Here is a 27,407-nt window from a genome sequence, read left to right as displayed (position 1 = left end):
ATTCAGACATATTTGGGGGCCATTATTCAGCCTACTACAGTCTCTATATTTTATGGTAAACATCCTAAGGTGAATCTCTTATTTTTTAAAAAAATGAGAAAATATAGTGGTGGCCAAGTGGAGGGAAACAATGATACAACCCACATCACACTCCAGAAGCACTCATTCTTTGTGCCATCTGTGAAATAAATTTGATTTCCACGAGGCCCATTTGCCCACCATCTTTCAGAAGGAACTTGGAAACAATAATATGCCTGTAAGCGCTTGCATACTTTCTAATTTTCTATTTTTATATGATTTTGTGCAGTTTTGGAAACCAGATAATTTATTTTGGAATTGTATCAAAATGGAATAATATTTATATTGTATATATTAATTGTATAAATATTTATACAATGCTCACAAGTGCCAGGAGTTATTCTAAGTGCTTTTAGGCATCATTTCCAGTCCTCCCAACACCTTTGGAGGATAGGTTTGTTTGGCCCATTTCACAGACAAAGGAACCAAGGCTTTTAGCAATGCATCTTGATTGAAGGACTTGAATAATACCTTGAATTTTTTCAACAAAATAGAGTTGTTTAGCAAAAAACAAGAGTGAATGTGGTGTAAACAGTCAACAGTATCTTCTATCTGTATATTTTTACATGTTAAAAATTAACATGCATACAAAAACTCTGCAAGAATATAAATAATGTTAACAGCTATCTATGAGAGGGAACTTTGTGCCAGCTGAGACATACATATTTATGATTTTTTTTTGCAATGAGCTTGTATTATTTAAAAATAGTAACAGGCATTATTTTTTACATTTAAAAATGAAGTCATGCCATTGTAAATCAACTATACTTCAATCAAGAAAAGAAATGTTTTAAATTAAGTCATTCAGAATTGAGTGCAGGAAAGGATTCATTTCACTCAGGAAGTGAACCAGTGTCAGTAAAAAGAGCAAAAGAAGACTTTCTAACAGTGGCAGGGAGTAGAGACCAAATCAATGAAGCAGGTACTAAACAGATTCAGATTAACAAGGGAGCATTATTGTTTCTAGAAGTGTTAACCAGGAAGTGTACAGTGTATTCCTAATTATCCATTTGGAATTTGGAGATGAAAATTTGTAGACCTAGGTAGTATATGATGTTTTATGCTGAGATATATACATCAATTTTTAAATCTTAATTACATTAAGAATTTTTTTTTAACTAAGAGAGGATATGATTTAAAGAAATCTTAGTTTTGGGTTTTTTTAATGTAAAATGTATCTGTCATTTGGAATGGGTTATTTCTATGACTTAGGCCAGAATTTCCTAAACTGTGCTCTGAAGAAATAGAATATGTATTCCATTAAAATAAATGATGCTGATGTTATTTTTTTTGACAAAAATTTCTTCTAGAAAAACATGTGTGGGGACTTCTGTGGTGGTCCAGTGGCTAAGACTCCATGCTCCCAATGCAGGGGGCCCGGATTTGATCCTGAATTAGATCCCGCTAAGGGAAAGTAAGAGTTCGCGTGCTGCAATGAAGATCAAAGATCCCGTGTGCTGCAACTAAGACCCAGCACAGCCGAATAAATAAATAAAAATAAATATTTTTTAAAGAAAGAAAAATATGAAAGTATATGTGTAAAAAATCAACTAAATAATATTATTTTAATTCTGTAGTAAACTGTCTTTAGCAGAAACAGCTGGAGTAGTCCCTGGAGGACATTTGCTCTGTGCTTTGATGTATGGGCAGCAGTTACCACCAACTGGCTTTCAAGCTCCTGGTGGCCAGCCCCGAAACTGCCTACACAATATCCACTCTCCTTGCCTGCCTTACCTGTAGAAACCTGATTTTGTTCAGAGTGCCCAAGGCCAGGTGCAGACTTGATTTTTCTCAGCTTCTTCACAGCTAGTAGTGGCCATGAGATGTAAGGGGATGTCTGCTCAACTGACTTCCAGAAAGATGTTTTCCTGGTGAACGGGAAAGACTCAGCTGCCTTGTACCTTTTGCTGTTTGCTTTTGTCCTCCTTTCTCCTGCATGAGATACAGATTTGACATCTGGAGCTACAGCAGCCAACTTGTGATCTAGAGGACAAAAGTCACAAGCTAAAGGTAGTGACCCAAGGAGCTAGCCAAACTTGGGGTCCTTGATGACATCACAGAATTACTGTACCAGTTTAGAGGTGTATTGCTCACCTCTAAGTTCCCTGATATAAAGGGGGGAAAGCTATTTAGTTAAGCCATTGTTGTCGGATTCCTACTGCTGCTGCTGCTGCTAAGTCGCTTCAGTTGTGTCCGACTCTGTGTGACCCCATAGACGGCAGCCCACGAGGCTCCCCCATCCCTGGGATTCTCCAGGCAAGAACACTGGAGTGGGTTGCCATTTCCTTCTCCAATGCATGAAAGTGAAAAGTGAAAGTGAAGTCTCTTGGTCTTGTCTGACTCTTAGCGATCTCATGGACTGCAGCCTGCCAGGCTCCTCCATCCATGGGATTTTCAGGCAAGAGTATTGGAGTGGGGTGCCATTGCCTTCTCCTCAGATTCCTACTACACATAGCCAAATATAATTCCTATTACATGCAGCCAAATGCACCTGGATTTTTACACCCATGTGCATCATCTTTTGATTGATTGCCATAATGTCCCAAACCTAGTCACATAATTTCACCAGATGTCCATGATGCTAAGCAATATTTGGTGAAATAGGAGAGTGAAAAACTGGCTTAAAACTCAACATTCAAAAAAACTAAGATCATGGCATTCAGTCCCATCACTTCATGAAAAACAGATGGGGGAAAAATGGAAATAGTGACAGACTTTATTTTCTTGGGCTCCAAAATCCCTGCAGACTGTGACTGCAGCCATGAAATTAAAAGATGCTTGTTCCTTGGAAGAAAAGCTATGACAAACCTAGACAGCATGTTAAAAAGCAGAGACACCACTTTGCTGACAAAAGTCTGGATTGTCAAAGCTATGGTTTTTCCAGTAGTCATGTACGGATGTGAGAGTTCGACCATAAAGGAAGCTGAGCACCGAAGAACTGATGCTTTTGACTGTGGTGCTGGAGAAGACTCTTGAGAATCCCTTGGACTGCAAGGAGATCAAACCAGTCAATCCTAAAGGAAACCAACCCTGAATATTTATTGGAAGGACTGATGATAAAGCTGAAACTCCAATACTTCGGCCACCTGATGTGAAGGGCTGACTCATTAGAAAAGACCCATTAGGAAAGAAAGATTGAGGGCAAGAAAAGAAGGGGGCAACAGAGGATGAGAGGGTTGGATGGCATCATCAACTCAATGGACATAAATTTGAGCAAACTCCAGGAGATAGTGAAGGACAGGGAAGCCTGGCATGCTGCAGACCATTCGGCCACAAAGAGTTGGCATGACTGAGAGACTGAACCACAACAACATTCAATATTAAATAATTATCCAATACTAACGTGTTCCCTCCAGATCTATGGCTAAAGTGGTAAGGATTTAAATGATAAGAAGTTCTTGGGGTTCTAAATGATATCTGAACCAACACAAATTTAAAGTGTTGATACTTTAAAGTGTTGAATACTTTAAAGTGAAGATGAGTAATCTGAATTTTAACTTTCAAAAAGAAAAAAAAAAAAAAAATCTAGGGGACTTTCCCAGCAATCCAATGTTCAAGACTCCATGCTTCCACTGCGGGGATCACGAGTTTGGTTTCTGGTGGGGAACTAAGATCCTGCATGCTTCCTCATGGCATGGCCAAAAACACAAGAACCCTAGATGTGTGTTGCCCAAGTAGAAACAATGACCACTATATGGAGTAGCCTAAACTAAGAGGATACGAGTATCACACAGCATATAACTCACATCGTTTGCCTCTTTGCTCCAGGGTATATGGGAAGTGGGACTTTTCACTACACACAGCACTGTATGAAAATGCAGTGCTGCATCTGATGAATCATGCTAATACCTCTCAGCCACAAGACTGTTTCCAATAGAGAGACAGGGGATTTTAAAAAGACAACAATATTCAAAACACAAATATCTGAAAGACAAAAAATACACAAACATTTAAAAACACAGATATACAAAAGACATGGAATATATACAAACTACTTTAAAAGTTTTATAAGAACATGTAAAATAAAAAGCTGTTTTGCTTTCACATTTTTCCTAAGGAAATACATCTGTGAGACCCTTTACCTTTGCCTTCTTTCAAACCAGTTTTCATTGTAGTGAATACATGTCTGCTAGTGTTATGTCAGTATACTATCATTTTTAATGTATACCACGGTCAAGGTTAAGTAACTTTGGGAAATACCATGCTAAACTGATTGATCTCTAATCTCACCAAAAAAAACTTTAAAAATCATAGTCCAAGAATAGGAGTTGGCCTGGCCTTGGAAATCCAGGTTAACATTCTTAAGGAATGTTAATGTTAACCTCAAGGAGAGCCTACTAATTATTACTTTTATTCAGCATCCTGTTGTTTTAATTCATAAGAAATCAGATTACAAAAGTATGTCACATACATCGAGAGAAATTCCAACAGTGGGGAAATGCACAAAGTCTCTCCCTGCTGGACTGTAGACTTTGGAAGACTAGCCATTCCTGTTTCATCGACCTCTGTCTCTCCAATCCCTAATCTTGCACACAGCTGGGCTTCAGCATCCTTTTCTATGGTTAACAGGCTAAGGTATTGTTCTGTAGACCTCTCCTACACCAAGTTTTAAAAATAAATTTTCGTTTTAAAATAGTCTCAGATTTACAGAAAAATCATGAAGATAATACAGAGAGTTTCTATATACACTTACCCAATCTCCCCTGTTTTTAACAACTTACATTGGTCACAATGAATGAACAAATACTGACACTTTATTCAGATTTCCTTAGTTATTACCTAACATCCTTCTCTGGTCAGGATCCCATCCAGGACACCATACAACATTTTGTCATCATGTCTCTTTAAGCCACTCTCAGCTGTGACAATTTCTCAGACTCTCCTTGTTTTTTGATGACCTTAGCAGTTTTGAGGAATACAGATCAAGTATTTTGTAGAATACCCCTCTATTGGAATTTGTCTGGCATTCTTTTCATGACTAGAGAGGGTAGTGAGTTTTTGAATGGAAAACCCTAAAAGTAGAGTGCCACCCTCTTTACATCACGTTAAAGGTGAAAAAAGAGTGAAAGTGTTAGTTGCTCAGTCGTGTCCGACTCTGTGACCCATGGACTGTAGCCTGCCAGGATCCTCTGTCCATGGAATTCTCCAGGCAAGAATACCGGACTGGGTAGCTGTTCTGTTCTCCAGTGGAACTTCTGGACCCAGGGATGGAACCCAAGAATCCTGCGTCTCTGGCATTGGCACATGAATTCTTTATCGTCAAAGCCACCAGGGATGAATTATCATTATGACTTATCACTGTTGATATTAACCTTGGCTCCTAGTTAGACTTAACCATCCCTCACATACCGCTAAATGGAATCCCGCTGCCTTTCATGTCCAGACAGGGATCTGATTCCAATTCATAACAGTCAGTATCCCCAGTTAGCTTGGACTCGGGCAGCCTAAACACTGAATTGATTCATAAGACAAATGTGTGACCTTCACACTGGCCCTGAGCATGGGAGGCGGGTAGAGAAGAGTCAGGTTGACCTGCCCATTTTGACAACATGCCAAACCCACCTGGGAGGCTTGCCAAGGGCCAAGGTCAGCAGCCAAGTAGGGCCAAGTGCCCAGTCTTCTTCCTATCCACGGGTGCTGACCTTTCATGGTGCAGCTTGGAATTTTCAACCCAATCTCTTCTGCAAATGCCTTCTGTGGGTGGTGACTCATTCCCCAGGACTCTCGGAGGCAGCAAGAGTCCAGAAAAGCTGGGCGAGAATACGAACGGAAGAGGAAAGAATAGAACAAAATAGATCTGACAAGTTTACCAGTCTAACCTGCCCCTCTGTTGCACTGCGTGGTTTTTGCTGGACTCTTCCTTACTTTATTCAAACATATCAAGAACAAGTATTCAGATTCTTTTACAGTCACTTTATAAATTCTTTAAAATGTTTTTATGGAAGTATATACACATTGATATACAATGTGTCAATTTCTGCTGCACTGCAAAGTGACTTAGTCATACATGTATTCTTTTGGGGGGCTTCCCAGGTATCACAGCGGTAAAGAACCCACATGCCAATGCAGGAAGTACAAGAGTTGTGGGTTCAATCCTTGGATCAGAAAGATCCCCTGGAGTAGGAAATGGCAACCCACTCCAGCATTCTTGCCTGGAAAGTTCCATGGACAGAGAAGCCTGGTGGGCTACAGTCCGTGGGGTTGTAAAGAGTTGGACACAACTGAGCACACATGCACACACACACATTCTTTTCCATATTATTTCCCATTACGGTTTATCACAGAATATTGCATATAGTTCCCTGTGTTACACAGTAGGATCTCCTTGCTTATCTATTCTTTATGTATTAGTGTGCATCTGCTAATCCCAGACTCCCAACTCTCCCCTCTCTCTCCACCCTGGCAACCCCAAGTCTGTCCTCTATGTCCATGAGACAGTTTCTACTTCAGATACATTCATTTGTGTTGCATTTTAGATGCCACCTTTAAGTGGTATTATATATTTGTCTTTCTCTTTCTTACTTGCTTTGCTTAGTAGATCCATCCATGTGGCTGCAAATGGTATTCTTTCATTATTTTTTATGACTAATATTCCACTGTATATAGATACCATATCTTCTTCATCCACACATCTGTCAATGAACATGTAGGCTGTCTCCATGTCTTGGCTATTGTGAATAATACTGCTATGAACATTGCATGAACATAGGGGTGTATGTATTTTTTCAAATAACAATTTTGTTTGGATATATGTCTAGGAGTGGGATTGCTGGATCACATGAAAACTCTTAAAGCTTTTAGTTGTTTTGAGGAAACTCCATATTGTTTTCCATAGTGGCTGTATCAATTTACATTCCCATCAACAAAGTAGGATAATTTCCTTTTCTCCACACCCTCTCCAGTATTTGTTATTTATATATTTTTTAATGACGGCTATTCTGACCAGTGTGAGGTGGTACCTCATTGCAGGTTTGATTTGCATTTCTCTGATAATTAGCAATATTGAGAATCTTTTCACTTGCCTGTTGGCCATTTGTATGTCTTGTTTGGAGAAATGTCTGTTTAGGTCTTCCACCCATTTTTCGATTGGGTTGTTTGGGTTTTGTTATTGAGTTGTATGAGCTGTATATTTTGGAAATTAATCCCTTGTCATTCACATCCTTTGCAAATATTTTCTTTCAGCTCATAGGCTGTGTTTTTGTTTTGTTTATGGTTTCCTTTGCTGTGCAAAAGTTGTAAGTCCAGCTGGGTCCCATTTGTATATCTTTGCTTTTATTTCTACAATGTTGCCTTAGGAGACTGACCTAAGAAAACATTGGTATGATTTATATCAGAGAATCATTTGCCTGCATTCTCTTCTAGGAGTTTTACTGTGTCATGTCTTATATTTAAGTCTTTAAACCGTTCTGAGTTTATTTTTGTGTTTGGGGAAAGGGTGTGTTCTAACTTGATTTACATGTGGCTGTCTAACTTTTCCAACACTACTTGCTGAAGAAACTGTTTTTCCTCCATTGTATATTCTTGCCTCTTTTGTTGAAGACTAACTGGCCATAAGAATATGGGTTTACTTTTGAGCTCTCTATTCTGTTACATTGATCCATATGTCTGTTTTTGTGCCAATACTATACTATTTTGATTACTGTAGCTTTGTGGTATTGTCTGAAGCCTGGGACGGTTATATCTCCTGCCTTGTTCTTTTTCCTCAGGATTGCTTTGGCGATTCTAGGTCTTTTACAGTTCCATATAAATTTTAGGATTATTTGTTCCAGTTCTGTGAAAAATGTCAGGTAATTTCATAGGAATCACATTAAATAAATCACATTAAGTGTAGATTGCTTTGGGTAGCATGGCCATTTTAACTATATTAATTCTTCCAATCCAGGAGCATGAGATATCTTTCTACTTCTTTGAATCATCTACAATTTCCTTTGTTAATGTTTTGTGAAAAGTGAAAGTGTAGTCCCTCAGTTATGTCTGACTCTTTGTGACCCCCTGCCAGACTCCTCTGCCCATGGAATTCTCCAGGCAAGAATCCTGGGGTGGGTAGTCATTACCTTCTCCAGGGGATCTTCTGTGCCCAGAGACCGAACTTGTGTCTCCTGTACTGCAGGCATATTCTTTACCACCTGAGCCACCAGGGAAGCCCTAATGTCTTGTAGTTCTCAGCATATAATTCTTTCACCTCCTTGGTGACATTTATTCCTAAGAATTTTTTTATGTGATTTTAAAAGGAATGGTTTGCTTACATTCCCTTTCTGATGTTTCATTACTAGTGTAAAGAAATGCAGCCAATTTCTATATGTTAATCTTGTTTACTGCTACCTTGCTGAATTGCTTCCTCAGTTCTAGTAGTTCTTGTGTGGAGTCTCTAGTGTTTTCTATATATAATATCATCAAATTCTTTTTCATTGTGTACAATTAGGGTTTGGAACATTGTTTTTCTTCCCTCTCTTTATTCTGACACACTGACTAGTTCAAGTAACTGAATTAAATCACACAAAATAATAATAAAAGTATGTTATATAACATTATTTCAGTTAATATTTATTCACATTGTACAATGTATCTGGAATTGTGCTAATTAATTTATGTACATACCTCATTTAATTCTCAACAACTTGATGAGTTTGTTAGCCTCATATTCTAGAGGATAAAGTGAGCCATAGAAAAGTTAAGTAACTTGCCCAAGATCATATAGCTAATAACTGGCCAAGAAGGCTATAAACACAGTCTGACTTCTCACTCCATACTGCTACACAGTTGATCAGATCACTACATCACATTTCTATACTATTCAAAAACAACTACACCACTCCTCCAGTGTTCAGTTAACCACCCACCATACTGCTACCCCACTCAGCAAGCCCATATGGCATACAATAGTGTCTTCAATACTCGCAGCGACTTGCGAGGTGCCAAGAGTAGAAGGATGAATACAACGGAGTCCTGGCCAAAAGGATCTCACTGTTGGTTAACTTATCCCCAGAAGAGCTGGGGAATCCAGAAATTCCCACATGTCCATGTCCAGATTCAGTGGTACAAGTGAGTTGGCTATCTAGAGGAGATCTCGATTCAGGATATAGAATTTCAGCATGTGATGAGTTTGAGACTGAAGAAAAAAAAAAAAAGGCATGGAAGATGACCATAATCTCAAATAACTAACAGTGTTCAAAATGTTGAAAACTAGTTCAGTTCCAGCCCATCAGAAAAGACATACATCCATCATGATGGAGGATGGGCCAGTCAGAATAGTGTCACTTATGGAGGACCTGGAATGGGCTGGACATCATTAGCCTTGAGAAATCCGCAGAGACGGAGCAACAGGGGCCCTTCACAGAAGATACCAACTTTTGTTGAGTTGACCCAGTGAGATTTTGTAGTCTTTGTTACTGCAGCCTAGCTTTGCCCATCCTAATATTTATCAGCCTACATCTTTCTCCTGAACACCAGATGCAGATTCCAGATACTGACTCAACAGCATTGGGATGTCAAGACGGAGATTTCAAACCCAAGAGGCCCACAGTTGAATTTCTTAATTCTCCCCTAAAAACTGTGCATTCAGCCTTCCCTACCTGAGTGGGACGTCAATTCTATCCTAATTACTTAGGCCAGAAACCTCAGAGCCATCCTGTCTCTTCTCTTTCTCTCACATCCTATGTGCAATCTATGAGCAAATGCCTTTGCCCTACTTTCAAAGTATATTCAGAATTGAACCATTTCTCACCACTTCCTGTGCCACCCCCTTGACCTAAGTCACCATCATGTCTCACTGGGATAAATACAACAGCCTCCCAACAGGTCTCACCTCTTCTATTCAAGAACCTCCTTAGAGTCTTATTCTTAATGCAGCAGATCACTTTAAAACATTCAAGTTCCATCCCAAATCCTGCAGCAGCCCCCCATTTTATTCCTGACAAAAGCCAAAGTCTTTTCATTTTTTTAACTTTTATTTATTTATTTGGCTACATCCAGTCTTAGTTGCAGCTTGTGGGATCTTTCTAGTTGTGGCATGCGAACTCTTGGTTGTGGCATGTGGGATCTAAGTCCCTGACCAGGGGTTGAATCTGGGCCCCTGTATTGGGAACATGGAGTCTTAGCCACTGAACCATTAGGGAAGTCTCTTGTTATTCTTTTTGAGTATCATTATTTACTCATGTTTTACACTGATTTTTTTCTCCTTTTCAGTGCTCAGGTTGTCACAATCTGGCCAGTGGGAGTCCCAGAGATCCTTGCAAGCATTTTTGCTTTTTCAAATTAGTAAGATTTTCTAACATTTCTGCTTTCTCTGCTCTGAACATAGAATAATAGTCACTCTCCATGGAGCCCTGGTTCCTTTTAGTAGAAAGTAATAATAGAGACCAAAACCTGGCTGCTTTAGGGATGGATACCAGATTGTTCCCTAGGAACACAGGTGGAGATAGCATCACTACTAGACACTATTGACAGGTAGATGTGTGTCTTTAAAAGATTTCATTAGTCAAGATCCAGTCAAGAAAATAGAAATCACACCAGCACTAGGAATTTCCAATAAGAGAGATACAAAATAGACAATTAATAACAAAAGTGTTAGGTAGTTGGGGGAAAAGCAAATAAGGAATGCTGAGGTAAACCAGAGATTACTAGCTGAGGGCCCAGCTGCCCCTGGTCTGAGGAGCAGAAGGGAAGGGGAGGTATTACTAGAAACCAGAATTCCAGAGGAGGCTGGACAGGCCTCACACCCAGACCTGTCCTCACCCGTGTGCACTGATCCTGGATGGAAGCTCAAGCGGGTGGGACTCTGGATAATGAGGAAGTCTGTGGCTCCACTGACACCTCCAAGGGGCTGCTGGAGGCTAGCGTTGGGGCCGCAGAAAGGAGCTAGAAGCTGAGCTAGAGTTGTCCAGGGCCCCCGACAGGAGAGAGGAACAAGAAAACAGGCTTCTCTTCCCTACTTCCTCCCTTTCAGTTCCCACCAGTGCCTCCAGGCCCATAGGAAGCCAGCTGGCAAGGGAAAGTGGGAAGTATGGCTCACCCCCAAGATCACAGAAAGGGTGGCCTAGAGGGGGTCATAATAGATAATAGAGGATAACCAGCACAGAGTTCATGAGGTCACCCAGACCTTCCAATGAAACTCCAACTTCTTTTTCTTAATTGAACTGTAGTTGATCTACAATGTTGTGTTCGTTTCTGGCATACAGAAAAGCAATTCAGATATATTCTTCTTCATGTTCTTTTCCATTATGGCTTATCACAGATACTGAATATAGTTCCCTGTGCTATACAGTAGGAACTTATTATTTATCAGCTTTATAAGTAGCAGTCTGTATCTGTTAATTTCAAGCTCTTAATTTATCTGTCCCCTTCACTCCTTTCCCCTTCGGTAACCATAAGTTTGTTTCCTGTGTCTGTATAAACTCCAACTTCTTTAAATCCTCTTTAAAAAAAAAAAATCTTGTTTTGGAATAAACAAATTACTGAGTTATTAGTTTCTCCAAATGTTATATCATTTCTTATCAATTTTATATATTAAACAAGTATGTACCCACATTCATGTAAACCTATGTACTTAAATATCAATATAACATTAATGGACACTATTACTTACTAGTATCCATATATATTTTACTCAGAGTCTGACCTAGGCTGGAATTACATTCTCTTCCACTCTCTCTCTCTTTTATTGTGGTAAAATATACATCATATAAAATTTACCATCATAACCATTTTTAATTGTACACTTCAACAGTGTTAGGTATATTCACATTGTTGTGCAACCAACCTCCAGAAATCTTTTCATCTTGCAAAACCGAAACTCTATACTCACCAAACAATAATTCACAATCCTCCTCTGGCCCCAGCCCCTGGCAGCCAGCCTCCTACTTTCTGTCTCTCCAAAACAGCATACTCTAGCTGCTTCATGTGAGTGGAAGCATACAATATTTGTCCTTGCGTGACTAGTTTATTTCACGTAGCATAATGTCTTCAGTGTTCATCCATGTTGTAGCACAGATCAGATTGTCATTCCTTTTTTTTTTTTTTTTACTGTAATATCAAGGTTTTTTTAATTGTTAAAATATACATGACATTTATCATTTCAACCATTAGGTATACTGTTCAGAGGCATTAAGTACATTCACAGTGTTATACAACCACCATCCACTCATCATATAAAGTTTTAGAATACTCAGATAATATTGTATATTGTTCATGGATGTATGCTTGCTGCTGCTGCTGCTGCTGCTAAGTCGCTCAGTTGTGCCCGACTCTGTGCGACCCCATAGACGGCAGCCCACCAGGCTCCTCTGTCCCTGGGATTCTCCAGGCAAGAGTACTGGGGTGGGTTGCCATTGCCTTCTCCGTGTCCTTCCTTTTTAAGGCTTTTAAATATTCTATTACACATGTATGTATATATACACACGCACCACATTTTGTTTATCCATACCTTTGTCAGTGGACATGGGTCACTTCCTCTTTGGCTATTGTGTGCAACCCTGCTACGAACACAGTTGTATGTTTCCCTTCTCTCTCATAATCCTTCTGTACACTTTCATGCTATAGGAGTGATTCTTAACCAGGTCTGACCTAGCACCTTCTGTCATTCTAAAATGAAGTTCATGGGCAATTTAGCCTGTCTATTGTACAGTTTCAGGAAAATCAGTACAATAAAATATTTCATTGAGTAAATACCTGAGAACAATCATACAGGGCACATAACAAAATCATCAAATGTTTTTGCATGTTGCTCATGGTGACCACAGCCACAAATGTACAATGTGTCAGGAGTGTTGTATTGGTGATTTGAATAGCAGAAATAGTGTTGCTTGGTGGCATGACTTCCTAATGTGGGTAACCAACACAGTAAAGTTTGAAGCAAAGCAGTCAGTTTTCAATGTCATGGCAATTGTAACCTTAGAAATACAGTGCATATTTATGCTGGGCAAAATATACCTAAAAAATTTTTTTTTATTTGGCTGCTCTCAGTCTTAGTTGTGGCATGTGGGATCTTCCATTTTCATTGCAGCATGCAGCATCTTTAGCTGTGGCATGTGAATTCTTGGTTGCAGCATGTGAGATCTAGTTCCCTGACCAGGGATTGAATCCAAGCCCCCTGCATCAGGAGTGTGGCATCTTAGCCACCGGACCACCAGGGAAGTCCCCCAAATACTCGATGTTTCTGTGTAAAACAGAATTAGGTTCTGGGCTCAGATCATTTTAAACAGATTATTCCCCTATAGGGCATCGAAAATTAGTGCACATGTGGGATGCTTTGTCATGCAGGATGGTCCAGGGATCTGCAAGACATCTAGCATCTTTGGCCATGCCCATTAAATCCCAGTAGTGCCCCCTCAGCCGTGACACCAGTCAGCGATGCCCCCGGACTCTTCCAAAATGCCCTCTAGGCCGCAGTGCCTCCCACATTAAGAACTGCTGTTCTGTAAGTCAGTACGCTCACTGCCTCTGTCGCTTAAGTCCTAACCAATAAAGCTGTGTAACCATGGCAAGCATGAGGAAAAAACCCTGCAGACTTATTAATCTAATTGGCTAACTAGTGTGCTCTGAAACCCACTGCCAAATTTATGCCAAGGCCGTGCATCCCACAGGTTGCTCCAGCCAATGTCTGAGTACAGTGGGATATGAAGGCCAACTTGTTTCTAGAAGGCTTGAGATACCTCTGACTGCTGACTTCACCTTGAGGTTCCCCAGTAGCCTCGCTGACTTTTCTTGGCTGCACGACAGGCTAGGATGTTTCCATCCAACCTGCTTCCCTCTTTCCTTCACTTGGGGTCAGACTTTCATCACTCTATGACAACTGTGCTAGTTCTGCTCCTTCTCTATTTTCTCTCCTAAATGTCTCCCTAGTAAAATCTTTGTACATTTTGTCCTATCTTGGCATGTGCTTCTTAGAGGACTTGGAGTCACCTAGTAACAAAAACCCACAAGCCTCCATGACACACAACACTAGGTGTTTATGGCTCCTGTTTCTGGGGGCTACTAACTAGACAGCTCACTGACTTTGGCTGGGTTTGTTCCTGTATCAGGGTTGACTGGCCGGTAGCTGATTTAGGATCACCTCCTCTATGATGACTGGGGACTCAGCTGGACTCCACGTATCTCTCATCCTCCAGCAGGCTAGGCCCAGAGTGTTCTGATGGCAATGGTGCAGGCACAAGAGAAAAGCCCAGCGTATAAACCTATTTCAAATTTGTGCTTGCCTAGGGTCAGCTAAGGGTTTCCCAGGTGGCTCAGTAGTAAAGAATCCACTGCCCAATGCAGGAGACTTGGGTTTGACCCCTGGGTCAGGAAGAGCCCCTGAACCAGGAAATAGCGACCCACTCCAATATTCTTGCCCGGAAAATTCCATGGACAGAGGAACCTGGTGGCCTACAGTCCATAGGGTCACAAAGAGTTGGATATGACTTAGCAACTTAACAAAAAACAAAAGCAAAGGATAAGTTATACCCACTGGCTAAGGAAAATCATACAGTTGAGCCCAGATGGAATCAGAGGAGCCTGAAAAGCAGCATGACAAAGGGTCGGGATTCAAGGAGAGGTGAAGAATGGGACAATTTTTATAATCTACCACAATGTCCATGCATTTTTGTTATTAGTGAACTACCACTCGCGTTTTTATTTTTATTTTTTAATTAAATTTTTTTTTTTTTATTAGTTGGAGGCTAATTAGTTCACAACATTTCAGTGGGTTTTGTCATACATTGACATGAATCAGCCATAGAGTTACACGTATTCCCCATCCCGATCGCCCCTCCCACCTCCCTCACCACCTTACTCCTCTGGGTCCTCCCAGTGCACCAGGCCCGAGCACTTGTCTCATGCATCCCAAAATTATAACCGCATCATTGTAGAACCACTTATTGATAGAGAGGAAGTCTGAGTATTTACCAAAAGACTTTGAATTATCCACACAAGGTTATTTAAACTAGAAAATATTTCCGGTACATTCATTGTCAAGTTGAAATCATTTTCTCCTCCCTGCAATGACCCAGGGCTGTGACTGCCCATGACAAAGATTAGATCAGATATAGATAGCAAATAACTGACATTTTTTTTGTAATTCAGAGTGATTTATTAAATTTTCAAACCTCTCCCACACAAAAGTAGACATGGTTAGACATTATTATTTTAAAAATAAATTTGAATAATTCAAAATTATATCTATAGTAATATCACTTGCTTGTATTTTTTCTTAAGTAGGAAAACCTACTGTGTTACAGGTCAGTAGCCAGGAATTACCTCTAAGCCTAGGTGCACCTGTGGCTGTGGGCATTGTGTATAAGCATCATTTGTCATGTGTGTTGTAGCAGAGAATGAGTGGAGAACCAGAGTGACTTCTCTGCTCTGAGCTCCTGTAACCCATACCTTCCTACTAAGGTTGCTCAATCTGTGTGCAAGAAAATCAAGAATGGAGCCTTCCCTTTCCATCACTGATTCTCTCTTGCAAAAATAAACAATTAGATGTTTTGTAATTTTGGAAAAATTACTTCCTATACTACAGTGCTCTCTTTATATTTACACATTTCTCCTTTACCAAGCCATTCAAGCATGGTGTGCAGGCACCATGACACTTCACCCCTAAATAATTCTCCATCTTTTCCGAAGAATGAGGTCATTTTCCTGTTACTGAGGACGCCATTGTCACACCTGGGAAACTCAACATTAAGTCCAACATTCCATTCAGATGAGTTTTGCCTAATTGTATCAAAATTATGGTTTAGTTTTCTTTTAATCCAGATCCCATTGCATTTAGTTGTTTTTATTTTTTATTTTTATTTTTTGCAGTTAGTTGTTATATCTTATTAATCTGTTAACAGGAAGAATAAAAAACAAATGTCTGGGTCATACCCTAAGGCTACAGAAACAAAATTTCCAGGGTTAGATCCCAGGAATCTTTTTAAAAACTCTTTCTGAAGGGAAACAAAAGAAAAATCTCTCTGGATGACTCTGATGAAAGTCAAGCTTGGGAATCACTGAGTTCTATTTGGAAGGTTAATTATCTTTTCAGCTGTCCGTGGCTGTTTCCCCAAACAGACTTCAGTGCATTCTTGTTCCAGGAGTAATAAACTGTTGGGAGAACTATACCTCATTATTATTGATATCCATCTCTTCTCTTCCCTAACCATTGCCACTCTCCTCAAATCCCACCTGTTTCTCACCTCTTAACATTATACTCACAACTTGACTGGCAGGTTTTGAAAGCCTGGCCCTAGACTTTATCTTAGACTTCTCTTTAATTCCAAATTCTGTTAATTCATTGCCCTTGTAAGTACTTTTTAATTGAATAATCTAGCATGGGAGTAGAGGGGTGTGGAAGGGAAGGACTGGCTTTTTGCAAGGCAGATCCCTAGGTCTTCCTCTGGGCACGGGAGCATGCATTTTAAGCAGCTCCTTAGATAGTTCATACTCCCTTTTCTGTGTTTCATCGTGTGGGCCTTTCAGAGGGATTTACTCTTGGTAAGCAACTCTGTAAACCTCTGCTTGTGTCGCTGAATTAAACCTCCATTCTTAGAACCCTTGTCCACAAAACAGACACCAAAGGAATTTACCTTCCCATCTTTTAACTCATCTCTTTCAATGCTCCTATTTCACCAGTTCTCTCAGAAGAAAATGTCCATTCACAGAGTCTTAGCTTTTCTCTAAAACCATAGAAACAGGCATCTTATTTCTGCTCTCCCTGCCTTTTACTCTCTCTCTGACCAAATTCCCTTTTAGTGTTGACTCAAATTGTTTATCTGAGTCTGTGCCTGACCTTTTGGTTCTAGGGACATCTTTATGGCCCCCTTCCCCTCACTCCCCCTTTTTTTTTTCCTTTTTGGTGGGTACAGATGATGTAGAGGGGAGCCCAGAGGAATGATTACAGGTTGAGAAGTGACCCACACCTTGATTCCAGTATGCCACTTTGAACGAAGTTGTTCATCATGGGAGAAAAAGAACTTATTTATTATTTTGTTTTTTTCAACTTGCCTGCTCTGTTTGCTAGGTAATCTGATCTATTTGAATAGCAAATATTCTATTTTTGAAAATTACATTAGATTTTCCGCAAAGCTGTGTTTTGCTACCGTAGAAAGAATTACACAGAAATTTAACCTTTTCAATACGGTTGTTAAAATATCTGGTGTCTCTTAGTAAATGAAAAGGAGCCCTCTAGAATCCAAATTTGCCTGTGATGAAGGATACAACTTTCCTTTCTCACTCCATTTGGCAGAAAATAATTCCTGCCAGATGATGTGATTCTAGTGATGCCACTAGCAATTTTAGTGAAACAATGTGGAAAATATGATGCTGTCATCAGATATGAAGTTAGATAAAAATTTCTATTTATCAATTTCTAATGATTTATAATATGTATTCATTTATTTTAAAAAATATTTATTATTAGTTATTTTTATTTGGCTGCGTCAAGTCTTAGCTGCGGCATGCATAATCTTCATCGTGCAATTCGGGGTTTCTAGCTGCGGCATGTGAACTCTTAGTTGCAGCATATGGAATCTAGTTCCCTGACCAGGGATCAAACCCAGGTCCCTGCATTGGGAGTGTGGAGTCTTAGTCAGTGGACCACCAGGGAAATCCCTCTATTGATTTATTGATGCTAAATCCCTACAAGGAGGAGGAATGAAAAATTATGAAGAGGGGCTTCCCTGTTGGTCCAGTGGCTAAGACTTCACACTCCCAATGCAGGCAAACCAAGTTTGAGCCCTGGTTGGGGAACTAGATCCCATGTGCCATAACTAAGGATTCAGCATGCTGCAACTAAGACCCAGCACAGCCACATGAATAAATAAAGAAATATATAAAATAAATTTTAACAAATTATGAAGAGGTAAAATAAATGTAATAGGTGAACAAATGGAGGGGATTAAAAAAAGAAATAAGGCAAGAAAAACAAGGCAGAAAGTGAAACCCTTTGTCAGCTGTTGGGGGACATGAGTGGACACCTGTTTCTCGGTTTACTTCATTTGTAGGCAGTACTACTGCTAGGCAACCAGTCTTTGTAAGAAGTCCCAACAGACCAGTTCCTCTTTAAAGGGAGCTTTTGCTAGTTGAATGACAGATGCATGTAGCACAGCATAAGGCACCCACAAACACTGCTCTCCCACTCAGCACCACAGTCATACCCAATATGAGTGCTAACAGTGCAGGGAGCTTCCCATTCCCAATGGAGGGTTAACTATTAACACAGCTGTGAAGTGCATGGGAACAGCCCCCAAAGCTACGGGCAGCAGGCAGACTTAGAGCAACAGGTATTAGGAAAGGCTTTGGGAGAGAAGTGGTATCTGAACTGGGACTGGGTACAGAAGCCAGAATATGTGGAAGCAGCACCGTCTGATTTTGTTGCATGGACAGAGAGCACAGCAGTAAAGAATCTGCTTGCCAATGTAGGAGATGCAGGTTCAGTCCCTGGGTTGGGAATATCCACTGGAGAAGGAAATGGCTAACCACTCCAGTGTTCTTGCCTGGGAAATCTCATGCACAGAGGAACCTGGCAGGCTACAATTCATGGGGTTGCAAAGAGTTGGACATGACTGAGCAACTGAGCATGCACTCAGAGAGAGCACAAGGCTGGAGAGTGAGCTGAGGCCTGATCATGGTAAGTTTTGAATACAGGATGGAAAGCATCTTCTTATTTCAGAGGGAGCCCTGACAGTTTTTGAACAAGAAGTGATCTGAAGGAGTTGCCCTCCAAGATCGTTCTTGCCTACTTCTTTGGTAATAGAAACCCCAGTTTTTAACTGGGTTTATGCCTGCAGTACTCTTGCCTGGAAAATCCCATGGATGGAGAAGCCTGGTAGGCTGCAGTCCATGGGGTCGCGAAGAGTCAGACATGACTGAGCGACTTCCCTTTCACTTTTCACTTTTATGCATTGGAGAAGGAAATGGCAACCCACTCCAGTGTTCTTGCCTGGAGAATCCCAGGGATGGGGTTGCACAGAGTTGGACACGGCTGAAGTGACTTAGCAGTAGCAATGCCTGTGCAAATTAGGACTGCTTCCCTAACTTCTCTTGAGACTAGGTGTGGTCATGTAACTAAATTCTGGTGAATGAAATAGAAATGAAATAGAGTGTGCAATTTTTAGGAAGTGTTCTCAGAGGGAGAAGGCCTTGCTCCTTCTTATTTTTTCCTTCTGGATGGAAGCCCAACCAGACCCTAATATGCATATTATTTATTAGGAAGATTGGCCTGGGGCAAGACAAAACACCTGATGGCTGGAACAGAGTAGCATTGGAGGTGGGAAGACTAATTAGGAGAACACCTCAACGGTGAAGATAAGAAGTGTGGAAATAAGAACTGAGCCAGAATGGCAGCTTTGAGAATAGATGGGAAAGGTGGATAGGCTAAATATTGCGAAAGGAGAGGCTGTGGGACTTGGCAATAGGTCAGGTGAGAGGAGACACCAGGAAGAATCAAAGGTCATTCTGAGGTTTCAAGTAGAGGTGACTGGGAAGTCAAAGATACTAGTAACAGAAATAGGGGGATCAGCAGGATAAGGAGGCATCCTTGAGGAAGGCAAGTAGGAGTTCAGTCCTGAGCATATAGAGTTGAGATGCCTGCAAGATAGCCAGGTGGAGAAGTAAAGTAGGCCATTGGAAATTCATTTCTGCAGCTTGATTTGAGAGCCCTTTGCATAAAAGTGGTAGTGAAAATGAAGGGAGGGGCTGCTTGGCAAAATAGAGAGTGTGTCTATAGTGTGTCTCTTTCTTCAGTGAACACAGAGAAATAAACTTTGCTCTGCAAAACCAGATAAAAATATGTAAACTCTTCATTTGATTTATACCCTCTCCTTCAAAAAACCCTACAAGCTGTCTGGCTTCAAGCAATGAAATCCTTGCTGTCTCAAAATGTGGACAGCTCCTTAGAGTTCCTTACTAAGGCATTATGATTTGCACAGATAGCTGTGCTCACATGTTCAAAGATGACTCCTTTTCACCAAGAGATCTATAGTAAACTATCTTCCTCCTTAACTCAGGTTAGCCACACATAAGAAGACCTCTCTTCCACAGATGTCTTAAAAGAACAATTCCTTTCAAAAGCAGAGAGAAAGAATATGAAAATCTAATTAATAAATGTGACAGTAAGATGCCTCTTCAGAGACTTCTCTCATATCTGCCACGACCAGAGCAGTTGTTAAAGAAAACTTGAAATAAAAAGAAACGAACCTAATGTGAACCTTAGGGAAACATCTCAGCAGGCTGGCTGAATCTGTGTGTGCACTTTCTTTCATGGGATGGCTGGGGATCAGGGGATGGAAAAGGTTAAAAGCCAGTGGCTTGTTTGTTTCAGCTGAAGGTACAAGGTAGAAAAAAATGCAACTGGAAGTGGTGGTGAGAGCTCTGTTTCTTTTCCAAGTTTCGGTCCTCAGCTCACAGAACGGAAGACAGCTGCTGGGGGACCCTGGGCCTATCCCGGTGGCCTCAGGCCAAGGGCCTAGGAGCACACGAGTGCGCGAAGTGCCAGGGTGTAGGGGCTAGATTAAGGACCCCGTTTCACTTACGAGTAAAGCTTTACCAGACCCCTTATTGGGAGGGTGATAAGGCTTTTGCATTTGCCTACCCATCCATCCATCCTTTGTCTCAACGTCAAGGCCTGCGCCGGGTCAAGGCTTTATCGCACGCAACCACACAGGACTAGAGGGGGGACTTGACGCAGGAGTAAGATGTGGGAGGACCGCCCAGGATCCCCCCCACCGCGCGAGGCCCCTTCGCAGGAGGGGCGGGCGGCACCGGAGCGACAGTACCACGGTGCCGGCAGCCCCTCCCCCAACCCCCAGGACAAGGAACGCAGCCGCGTTCCACGTTCTCCCCGACCCTCTGACCGCGAGGGCCCAGACCCCGGCCGGCCCGAGAGGCCCCGGCAGGTGCCAACGAGCCCGGGCCGTCCCTCAGGCCGCGGCCCGCCCCGCGGTCGCCGGGAGCCGGCCTCGGAGGCTGTGGGGGCCGGGACTGGCCGGCTCGCCCCGCGCCCCAGCGGCTTCAGGCGGCGGCCCCGGCGCGGCCGCCCCTCCCCCCGTGCCGGTGGCCTGGAGCCCGGCGAGAGGCGCGCGGCGGCGCCTCTCGGATGCTGATTGGCCGGAGCCGCAGGGGGCGGGGCGGTGAGTGTGAAGGGGCGGGCCCAGACCGCTCTGCACTCGGGTTTTTCTCCGCTTCTGCGAGCTCCCTCATTGCATCATCTTCAGTCGGTGGCCGCAGCGAAAGGCTGGGCGCGGCGCGATCCACTCAGGCCGGGGCTCTAGTTCGGTCTCCCGCGTCTGTCCTGGCCCTTCCCGCACCTGCTCCAGCGCCAAGGCCGGGGGACCACAGCGGGCCGACTCCGGGAACCTGCTAGGTACAGCTAGCGGACCTCGCCTGCTCCACGGGATCCATTCATTGAGAGCCGAGTCTTTTCCCTGAGCGCGAGTCCCCCGCCTCCTCCAGCTCGAAGCCGCGGACAGCGCCATGGAGAAAAGCAGCGAGACCAACGGCTACCTAGACAGCGCCCAGGAGGGGCCTGCAGCGGGGCCTGGCGAGCCCGGGACCACTGCTGGACGCGCGGGGCGCTGCGCCGGCTTCCTGCGGCGCCACGGGCTCGTGCTGCTCACGGTGTCCGGGGTGGTGGCGGGTGCCGGCCTGGGCGCGGCGTTGCGTGGACTCAAGCTGAATCGCACACAGGTCACCTACCTGGCGTTTCCGGGCGAGATGCTGCTCCGCATGCTGCGTATGATCATCCTGCCGCTGGTGGTCTGCAGCCTGGTGTCGGGCGCCGCCTCCCTCGACGCCAGCTCTCTCGGGCGCCTGGGCGGCATCGCCATCGCCTATTTCGGCCTCACCACGCTAGGAGCCTCGGCTCTCGCGGTCGCTTTGGCGTTCATCATCAAACCTGGATCTGGCGCACAGACCCTTCAGTCCAGCGACCTGGGTCTGGAGGATTCGGGGCCCCCACCGGTCCCCAAAGAGACAGTGGACTCCTTCCTTGACCTGACCAGGTAATGTCCCCGCGACCTCCACCCCACCTCTCTGAGCCTCAGTGGGAGACGCCAGCTCTTTAATGCACTCTAGTTCATATGCACCCATATTCATTCTTAACTGGCTGCTGGTGGCCTTTAACAGTTTTAAATGTCAAAATAACGTCTACAGACTTTGCGTGATGACCACACCTGTGCAAACGTCAGCCGGGTCGCACCGAACATTTTCTAGGACCAAAGGCTCCATCTTTTAGCAAGACTGGTCCTACCGTTAGGTGGGAGTGTGCTGGAGAGAGGCAGAGGTCTCACCTGTACTTCGCTTATACTCTTTGGCTGCCCTCTGTAGGGAAAAACATTCCAACCACGCCCCTATATTCTCACCTAATTTTCTCCCCAACTGGCACAAAGAAGCTTCTGAGAGCATTGGTTACATTTTGCCTGTTGGGCCATTCTCCCCTGTAATCTATGGTATCTGTTTCAGCCCTTTGACTGGGAGGAAGCTGGCAGTTTTTTTGAAGGGTGTCAGTGGACCCAAGAATAACAAGGCTGGGGTTAGCTGTGCAGGGCTCATTGCCCAGAAACATGCGTCTCTGTGGGGCTTGGGACAGGTTGCTCTCCACCTGCATAGTCAAGACCACTGTAGAGTATTGTGAGTTTCAAGGGGCTTTATTTGTGGGAAGATGTGAATTCTAGAGAGAGAGGAGAAAGAAGCATCTTCAGTTAACTTTGCCTGCTTTTGGGGACTCTAAAGTTGCATTTCATCCCTAGAAATGAGGTATAGTTTTTGTGGATTCGCCAAAGCCTCAGATTCTTTTGGTTTCTCCGTTAGCCCAGAGTTCACAGATGGGAAAACTGCAACCTAGAGACATTTACTGACGTGGCCAGGTTCAGTTGAGTGGGGAGAGCTTGGCTGGCTCCCTCTCCAGGTTTTCAATAATTCTGGAATCAGAGCCTTGGACATATGTTTTGTCTTGAGTCACTGAAGCAAAGCTCCTCATTGCTGAGGCTGTGAAAAACAGCAAACACTGGGCAAAGTGACTTGACTTCCTGCTGTTTCCATTTCTCCTTCTGGAAAATGTGATGACTGTCTGCCACTTAAGAGAGAGTGTTCATTTAAAGTTATAACAACAAAAAAAGGCAAAGCCATTTACTCTGGGGGAAAAAAAAACAACAACAACCCATAACCTCTCTGATAATGGGGACCAAAAAGTTCTTACCATAAAGATAGGTGGAGTTGGCCTATTAGAACTTTGATGAGATATAGCCTTTGTCTAGTGTCTGGTAGCTTGTTATTTGGAGTCTTTAGAGATTGTTACAGTTTGAGGACTAACTTTTAGGTGGGTACCGAAAAAGCCTACTGAGGTTCAGAGTTGTGGTCACTTACACTGACCGCTAAGCATCATGGCTTAGCGGTCAGTGTAAGTGCAGACTCTCAGTGGCTCAGGCTGAAAACACAGAAGGGCCAAGTGAGGCTTCATCACGGTTTGTTGGAAGTAGGTAGTGTTTCATGTGCCTTTGACTTATTACCATCAATGTATCAGTGAAGTAGCACGATTGTGGGCTTCAAGGAGTCTTTTTTGCAGGGATCAGTGGCTCAAGGAGTATAGACGTTCTGACATGTTGATGGTACCCCATAGGGAGACTGGTAGCACTCTTTTGTCTCCAAGAGAGAGGCAATGGCTAAGAAACAGGGTGTAGGGGGAGAAGTGAGGGATTACCATATTACCACAAGCCCCAGAAGGGACTTATTTCCTGATCATAGTTTTCTAGTTTTAGATCCAAGTTTCTTCAACTCCTGCTTCTGAAGTGAATGACCCGGCATTGTGACTTAGTGGTTAGTATTAAGTGTAGACTCTCAGTGACTTGGGCTGAAAACATAGGGAAGGACCAAGACAATCTTTGTCATGGCTTGTTAGAAGTAGATAATGTTTCGGGATGCTTCCAGCGGCTGACCTTATTTAATCCAGCAGCTCACAGATAAAGGTAGGGTAGGTGGTAGACCCTATTTTACCACTCAGAAAACTGAGACAGATTAAGTGATTTGCTCAAGGCCACAGAGTGGTTTATCAAAAGAGGGAGAGAAGAACTATGGGTCTGGCTCCCCTCTGGTTCAGGGCTCTATTTCTTCCACTCTTTCCTTCCCTAAGTCAGTACACCGTAGTCATGAAGCCATGCTGCTGGTCTAGTCCCATATCAGAAATGTTTGCCCTGATGCAGATGCTGACCAGGAACCAGGTAGGGTATGACACTCCCTTCTTGTAAGCAGAGGAGTCGAGCCCTTTCAGTGAAGGAAAGTGAGTATGCGGGTTGAATCTGACATTCTCTTTGAGCCCATGTGAGAAGAAACAGAATCCTGAGTCATGTGGAAGTGCTTCCTGAGTCTGGGGACCCTCTGGATAAATGCTTTTAAATTGCTTCCCTTGGGATTTCCCTGGTCCCCGGCGGCTCATTGGTTAAGACTCCACCTTCTAATGCAGGGGGTTCGAGTTTGATCCCTGGTCGGGGAACTAAGATCCCACATGCTGCAGTGTGTGGCCAAAAAGTAAAATAATTAATTAATTAATTAATTAAATTACTTCCCTCAAAGAAACCTCAGGGATGCCTATTTCATGTGACTCTGGGCATGTTCCCTGGCAAAGGCAGGGCACAGTCCTTTCTGCCTTGTGGGCGAGTGATGAAATGAGACTGCAGGCAAACACCTCAGGGATCCTGCAGGCCTGCCCCCTGGTAACTGCCTAGAACTTACACACCTGGAAGGAGTGGGAAACGCCTCAGGTGATTTAGTGCAGCTGTGTCCAAGGCTTTGCTCAAGTCCATGATCTTTCTGGATGGTGGAGATGCCCCAGACTCCCACTGGATCTCTCTGCCATGATTTCTAATTTATTTTTTCAAGATGGAACTTAAAGTCAGAAAGATATGAAGTTAATAGATACTGATTGAGCCTTTTAGAAAAGTCAGAATGCCATTGCCAAGTGTTATGATTTCCCAACACAGTGGATTAGAAATAGCACAGCAGATTGGGGCGTGGGGATGAGGCTAGAGCAGGCCCTTAGAGAGCTGAGAAGGGACAGTGACAGTAGCTGGCAGGTGGGAAAGTTACGGTTTCCTTCTGAGCACCATGCTTAGGATCCTGGGAGAACGTCAGAACTCATTACTGGATGTGACCCAGAGTGACTTTTAAGGAAGTCTTCAAGAACCCAATCATTGTGGAATTCTTGGTCTCTAACTGCTTACTGATCGTGGGTCCTAGGACATGTCCGTAAATGTGCCTTGGCTTCCTCATCTTTATAATGGTGATCATGAGAGCACCTGCCTCTTGGGATTATGATGAGGGTTGAATGAGTTATGTTTGTAAAGCTCTAAGAATAGTAATGCTTGCTCTTATTATAAATGGAGCAAGATTATGACTGATGATGTTTTTCTGGTTCACATGAGTTAATGGGGATGATTCTCTTCTTATGTGTGTGCTAAGTGGCTCAGTCATGTCTGACTCTGTGCAATCTCGTGGACTGTAGCTCTCTAGGCTCCTCTGTCCATGAGATTCTCCAGGCAAAGATACTGAAGTGGATTGCCATTTCCTCCTCTAGGGGATCTTCCCAACCCTTGGATCAAACCCGTGTCTCTTATGTCTCCTGCATTGGCAGGCACTTTCTTTACCACTAGCACCACCTGTGAAGCCCAGCTCTCTTTTCATACTCTGAAATGAAGAGTGGGTGGGAAGAAAAGGATGTTTGGAGAGCTCAGGATGACTTGAAGTTAATAGAGCTTTTTGGGTATATTGGGAACCACGTGGAACCTGGAGAAAAATCCTGGTGAATAGTGGCTATGTTTTGGACTAACAGAATCAGCAATGTGGAACATTTGGGAAATGGAGAAAATCAAAACTAAACACAGAAGAGCCTTCCATTCTGAAATGGGGCAGAAATCCTCACATATCCTCCCCAACATCTGTTTTCTTTTTCCCCTGCATGACATGTGTCTGGTCTCCAAATATGACCTCAGGTTTCTTCACCTGTCAATGGAAAGGACTGAGGTAACCTTCCTCTGAGTGCTAATATTTGTGGTTTTCAAATGGAAGACCAGACACTGATGTGCCAAGGAGGCAGGGGTCTAAGGCACTGTCTGTACTGGCAGCCTGGAGAAGGGCCCTGGACAACTGTCTTGCAGAAGTGTTCCCATGGCTGCTGGGTACCTGGTAAAGACAACTGAGATTTTGCCTGTTGCCCAGTTTTCTAGGCTCTATTGCTTTTCTTGCATTCATTTTCTCAACAGTGGACAGTTCTAGGAGCCTTTCCCCTGCTGGAAGGAGGCTCTAGGTCCTTAGTTTTTCTCCCAAGAACAGGGTGACTATGAGGCCTCTCAGCCTGCAAAGAACACATTTCTTCAGTAGATGTGAAGAAAACTGTCAGTGACTGAGATCTGATATGAGTCCCTAGATCACAGTCAAGGGAGTGAATGATGAATCTTTTATTTAAATGTTGACCACAGCAGATTATCTGACCTACGTCCCTCCCTTCTGTAGCCTAGATGAAGACTCCTAGCAAATCGAACGTGGATCCAAATTAATGGACATTTCTCAGCCTACCTAGGCACTGAAACTGGCAGCTTGTAATTTAAAACTAATTTCTTTAGCTCGACACCAGGCCTAAAGAACATAAACCCAGGGAGACAGTGTGGATAGTGATGAAGTACAGACACTGAGATCGGCTACCCGAGTTTGAATACAGCTTCACCACCACAGGCTTTCCTAGTGGCTCAGACGGTAAAGAATCCGCCTGCAATGTGGGAGACCTGGGTCCAATCCCTGGGTTGGGAAGATCCCCTGGAGAAGGGCATGGCAACCAACTCCAGTGTTCTTGCTGGAGAATCCCATGGACAGAGGAACGGGCTATAGTCAGGGGGTCTCAAAGAGTCAGACACGACTGATCACCTGATACTTTCCCTTCACTCTCACTACCACTTACTAGCTGTGTGGACAGTCGTTTAGCCTGTTTGTACCTCAGTTTCCTTATCTGTAAAATGGGCTTAATAATAGTGTCGCTACTACCCAGACTTGTTACAGGGATTGAAAGAGTTAGTATATGAATGTCTCTCTAGTATTCTAGCATGTCTCAGCCTCTTGGGGACAACTGAAGGCTACTTGATACAGAGAATGAGTGGTCCTCTTAGCCTTGTTTCCTCCAATACCCCCCACCCCAGGGGCCCGGGATTAGCCTTTCCAGCAGGAATCTAAAACTGGACGTGGGCCTCAAAAAGAGGATAGTTTACTCCCCCACCCCCTACTGTCTCCATAGTGTGGGCCCATCACCCCCAGCTCTCCCTCTGCTTCTGACCTTGTAGGGGGTACCAAGATCTGAAGATGCATACCCCTGTTAGCTAAGTCTGTAACAATGAACA

General features: G+C 43.3%; 1 protein-coding gene across 2 annotated transcripts in view; it reads left to right on the top strand.

Moving 5' to 3' along the window:
- The first annotated feature begins 21,254 nt into the window (after nt 1–21,254).
- SLC1A4 (solute carrier family 1 member 4) overlaps nt 21,255–27,407 on the top strand; it is a 29,742-nt gene continuing 23,589 nt past the window's right edge. For both annotated transcript variants that reach the window (XM_065929050.1, XM_065929049.1), the window contains exon 1: nt 21,255–22,031. In XM_065929050.1, the coding sequence (XP_065785122.1) occupies nt 21,505–22,031 (527 nt within the window). In that variant the 5' untranslated portion in view covers nt 21,255–21,504. The remainder of the gene's footprint in view (nt 22,032–27,407) is intronic.

Source organism: Muntiacus reevesi, chromosome 3 (genome assembly GCF_963930625.1).
Source record: "Muntiacus reevesi chromosome 3, mMunRee1.1, whole genome shotgun sequence".
Taxonomy (NCBI): Eukaryota; Metazoa; Chordata; class Mammalia; order Artiodactyla; family Cervidae; genus Muntiacus; species Muntiacus reevesi.
The sequence above is the reverse complement of the archived record's forward strand: the minus strand, read 5'-3'. Positions and strand labels throughout refer to the sequence as shown.